Genomic DNA, 5,198 nt, shown 5'->3' with positions numbered 1-5,198 from the left:
ATCTTTTCATATTACCGGATGCTTTAATTTATTGACTTCATTATTTGGAATTTCTATATGTGTAATGGTGGTGATACTCTCATGACCAGTTTGCTGGAGAGGGATGATGTGTCCCAACTTCTCCGTCTCAATCCCTGGGCCAGCCTTACATGACCAAGAATTTGTTGTCTAGTAAGTGAGAAGACCTGGATACTCACTGTAGGATCTCACTCCATAGAACTATTGCATTGCTGTGTGCTTTATTGCAGACAGAGCTAAAACCAACCTTAAAGATGAACCAGCTGATTGTTTATTATTTTATAGATGAAGAGACCAATTACTTGCCCTGGGCATATCTTTATGCTCTCTTAACAGTCTTTTGTCTAAAGCTTGGCTATACTGACCTGGATTGTGACCTGTCAGTAACCTTCCTAGTCCCGATATTACCTAACCAGTACAAAAATGTGACTGCTAAAGGTTCTTTCCCTCTGTTGTTCTGACAACTTCTCTTTTGTTACATGCCATTGATATTCAGGTTCACATTTGTAATACAAGTTCATCATAGATTTCAGACCATTTTTCCAACTGATTCCTTTGTAGTTTGACTCATATTGTGGTCTGTTTGACCATTTTGAAGATAGATTTCATGGCAACAAATTGAATTTATTTTAATAATGATCAGAGATGCTGAATTTGTCATGCTGGGGTCTTTTTAACTCAGTACTCCAAATTGTAGACATAGGAATTCATGATCTAATAATAAACTTCAACAGTACCTCTTTAAATAATAATCCCTGCATACCCACAATAAAGTTATATTCCAATAAGTCTATTAAAATTTGCAGACTAAGCAAAAATTCTTTAAAAAATTTTATTCAGGTTTATTCGATCACAGTACTAATTTATATTCCTACAACATTTTTTTTCTTTCTCTTCCTCCTCTACTTCTTGGTGTGTTATGTGTTTTAATGTAATGGCAAACACTCTTATTAGGTTAAGATTGCTTTTTAAATATATTCAGAAAAAATTTAATAGCAAGTTACAAATGAATGTACATTTTTCTTGTAATACATCTTTACATATTTCCAAGAGCGAAATGAAGCAGCAAACGTGAATTCATTCATTCATTCAGCATAAGCCAAGTGTCTTTGTTTAAGTGCTCAGAGGGTTAGTCAAGGAGTAGTACTTCCTAGAAGAATGGTGTTTGGAAGGATTTGCTTAAGAAAAGGTACAAATCTCCATTGGTGAAGAGGAAGGGGTCAGGAAAAAAAGGGAAGTCAAACATAGGAATTGTGTATCAGGGAACTATATTAGAAGAAGGGGGACGGGGTGCTAAGAAAAGGGAAGATGCCCATTGCGGAATGGTTAAGCGGGCACTTGGTCGGAGTGGAGAAGGGACGTTAGGGAGGAGTGATTGGTGAAGTTACTGAGATGCAGGTTCAGCCTTGCTATCCATATTTTGCCTGGATACTGTGGTATATATCCTAAGGGAAAAGCTAAAGAGAGGAGAGACACAGTGCTTGGCCTGTAGGAACTTAGAATCTTGCTGATGAGACAGGGCAACAGGAAGGTAAAGGAGGAGACTTGAAAACCAGGAACTGGATGTTCTACAGTGTGATGCAGGGAGTCTTTGGAGCTTCTCATGTGTAGTCTTGCCTCTGTTACCCACTGAGGAGGGAGAGGTCAGAACTGGGAAAGATCAAATGGAACAGGTGGCGAGGTTTCAGAAATCAATTTTGTAGCTATATGTAATCAGCAGAAGAGCTTTTTCCTACACAAAACTATTTTAAATCCCTTTAGAAAAAGAAAAATGAGCTGCCTAAAATCTTCTGTCCACAATGAACAATTAATGGAAAATCACTGGGTTGTTCTTACAAACAGCACTTAATGTCAATAACTTCAGGTTGTTTTCCAATTTTACAGTTAAATTTTTAACTGAAACCAATTTAAGAAGCTGTTTAGTCCATGAGCTTTTACAGTGGTGGGATGATGTGGGTAGACTAGAAGAATGACATTCCTTTTCCGCCCAGAATATTGGCAAGGTATTAGTGGCTTCATTTTAATACAGTCACTTTCAAAATAAAGGAGAGAGATCGGGTTGCTTAGGGAAACATTTTGGATTAGGTTAAAACAGTTCAACTTTGTAATATGGTAAATGTTTTAAGTTAACATGGTAAATAATTCAGGTTTTTCTTTTGGCATATCAGGTTATCTCCATTTTGGATCAGGCCTAAGAGAGAAAGTTTTCAGATTTTGTTTTGAAATCATCACATAAGTACTTTGGTAATTGTCTGGTTTCATGCTGTGGGAATGTAGACTTTAGTTTTTCCCTTTCTTCTTCTTCTTCTTTTCGTCTGCCTCTTTGCTACTCGCGTACCGTTCTGGGATTTCCGCTGTTTCCACTGGCCTTCCGCTGGGAGACCTTCCTGGGGCCTCGGTTTCCTGCGATGTCACTGGAGGCATGTTTAAATGCCTTACCACATTCCTGGGTTTGGGGGGGGGTTGACCCACTTGCATTGGTGGTACTTCTCTGAAAGGCACTAACACGAAGACAACCGGAACCCTGAGGTCTGGAATTGGGGTGGGTTGCATTTGACCATTTGTCACTTGAAAAGACGGTCCAGGAAAGACACTGTTGAAGGGGTAACTCTCTGAAGCTGCCTGATTCTCTTTCGTCTGGGAAAGAACATCGGTGAAGTAAGGTTTCACTCCCGTTATGGCATTGATTTCATAGGCGTTTTGCCTGTCGGTCAGTGCCCTCCCGGTTAAAATGGGCTGGAAAACTGCTGATCCTGAGATACCGCTGACGAAGTTGTTGAGGAGAGAATGCCAGATGCCACCACTTATTGGACTCAAAGTGACCTGCGGCCATAAGCTGGCCAGACTCCGGAGAGCTTCGCGGTTCCAGGCGGAGGCAGGAAACTCAGTCTCAGTGTGATAGAGCTGAGAAAAGTAGACACTAAGAGTGACGTCTGGATACACTTTCAGGAAATTGTACATTTTGCTGATGCAGCAGTGGTTAGCTTCATTACAAGGGGAGTTGCTGGAATACAGAATGATGTGCCTGATGCCATCGTTATTGTATATGGCTGAGTCAAGGTAGCCATTCATTTCAAAGAGCATCGATTCTGGGTGGGTATCATTCCCTGTGCACCTACTGGCATGGCCCTTTTGAACAAGGCTACCAGAAGAAGTTTTTAATTCATAAAATGTGAGATGTTTTGTTTGAGAATATATCGGCCCATAAGGGAATCCAAAAATCTGATAAAATTCTGTGTAGGGAATTCTGGCCTCTTCTCCTGTTCGAATATGGTATGGACAATTAGTGCAGTCTAGCGAGAAGCTTAGCCAGTAATAAGGTTTTACGATTGTTCCACGATTTGCTAAGTATTCCTCATATAAGGGCTCCATTTCTGGCTTTATTGTCTTCTAGCTTCAAACCTAAACAAGGAAGAGAAATTATGTGTAAAAATAGGAAAAACTGAAGACAAAGCATTGATTTATGAAATCCTACTTTTCCTTAAAGGAGATAGCAAAAATTTATGAAATCCTACTTTTCCTTAAAGGAGATAGCAAAACAAAGTGATATATATGCAGAGATTAGAAAGTTTAGTATTCTTTTTTTTAACTGATACTCCTGGAGTATGGGGAGGAGACAAAAGAGAAAGTCATAATATCACTTGACCTGTTTCATAGATTCTGAGTCAGTAGAGCAAATGGATTAACCATGCAAGTTCTAGAAACAGACTGCCCTTTTTCAAATTTGGACTCTGCCAATTACCGGCTTAGTGGCCTGAGGCAGGTTATTGAGAGTCTGGTAGCCGCAGCCTTCATCTACGTAAGATGAAGGACCATCTTGGAGACTGAATGATAGAGTAAGTGTAAAATGCTTTACTATATGCCGTGGTAAGGACTCAATAAATATCAGCTCTTAGTAGAAATAGTACAGGAAGGGTTGCCTGGATGATCCTGTTGCTGAAAGTTCACAAAAATAAGTGATAGGGCTTGCATCTGGCTCATGTCTTTCTTTCCATGTTTTTGGAATATGATAATGTGTACTATGTTGTGCAGGGGTTTTGAGCGGCATGCGTTTAGAATCAGCTACTTCTTAAAATCTTTGGCAATACCTTGGCAATGTTATCCTTTTGGGAATAGGACCATAGGGTCTATTTTGCTTGATGATAGAGACTTCTTTTTTTTTTTTTTGGCTGGGGCTGGGTTTGAACCTGCCACCTCCAGTATATGGGGATGGTGCCCTACTCCTTTGAGCCACAGGCACCGCCTGATAGAGACTTCTTGTAGAAGTACCACTTGAGTCTTCTTTGGGTCATGGACACTCATTCATTGACATTTGAGAGTTTTATTTCCAGTGGGTGGGTTTTGTTAGAGGGTTTTTGAAAAATTATGATTATAGAAAGCAACCACAATTCTTTAGAATATTTCAAATCGATAGTGTCTGGGATGTTAGACCCCCCAGAGTTGAGATCTTCAAGTAATGATTTTTCCTTTTAAAAATACCCCTTCAGGGGTGGCACCTGTGGCTCAGTGAGTAGGGTGCCGGCCCCATATACTGAGGGTGGTGGGTACAAACCCAGCCCTGGCCAAACTGCAACAAAAAAATAGCCGGGCGTTGTGGTAGGCACCTATAGTCCCAGTTACTTAGGAGGCTGAGGCAAGAGAATTGCCTAAGCCCAGGAGTTAGAAGTTGCTGTGAGCTGTGACATCATAGCACACTATGGAGGGCTATAAGTAAAACTCTGTCTCTACAAAAAACAAACAAACAAACAAAAAACTCCTTCAGGCCAGGTATGGTGGCTCACACCTGTAATCCTAGCACGCTAGGGGGCTGAGGCAGGTGGATTGCCTGAGCTCAGGAGTTCTAGACCAGCCTGAGCTAGAGCAAGACCCTCGTCTCTACTGAAAATAGAAAAACTAGCTGGGGATCTTGGTGCATGCCTGTAGTCCCAGCTACTCGGGAGACTGAGGCAGGAGGATTATTTGAGCCCAGAAGTTGAGGTTGCTGTGAGCTATGATGCCATGGCACTCATGCCAGGGTCAACAGAGTGAAACTCTGTCTAAAAATACATATGTATATATATTCCTTCAGTTATCATTGTTCCACCTAAGGCATTATAATATAGTTTTTTTTAGGTATTTTAAAATAACTTTTTATTATACAAGTATTAAATGTGTCTTGTAGGATATTTTTTTTTTTTTTT

General features: G+C 40.3%; 1 protein-coding gene across 1 annotated transcript; it reads right to left on the bottom strand.

Moving 5' to 3' along the window:
- Positions 1–2,298: 2,298 nt before the first annotated feature.
- Positions 2,299–3,390, bottom strand: APOBEC4 (apolipoprotein B mRNA editing enzyme catalytic polypeptide like 4). Its single transcript, XM_012802577.1, has one exon. It carries the CDS (start codon positions 3,388–3,390, stop codon positions 2,299–2,301), a length of 1,092 nt encoding a protein of 363 aa, XP_012658031.1.
- Positions 3,391–5,198: the final 1,808 nt, after the last annotated feature.

Source organism: Otolemur garnettii, unplaced genomic scaffold (assembly GCF_000181295.1).
Source record: "Otolemur garnettii isolate 467f Iridium unplaced genomic scaffold, OtoGar3 scaffold00016, whole genome shotgun sequence".
NCBI classification, from domain to species: Eukaryota; Metazoa; Chordata; class Mammalia; order Primates; family Galagidae; genus Otolemur; species Otolemur garnettii.
Note: the sequence above shows the minus strand (reverse complement) of the source record. Positions and strands in the feature narration are given on the sequence as shown.

Excerpts from the sequence above, each read along its gene's own strand:
- APOBEC4 (XM_012802577.1), bottom strand. The coding sequence starts at position 3,390 with ATGGAGCCCTTATATGAGGAATACTTAGCAAATCGTGGAACAATCGTA.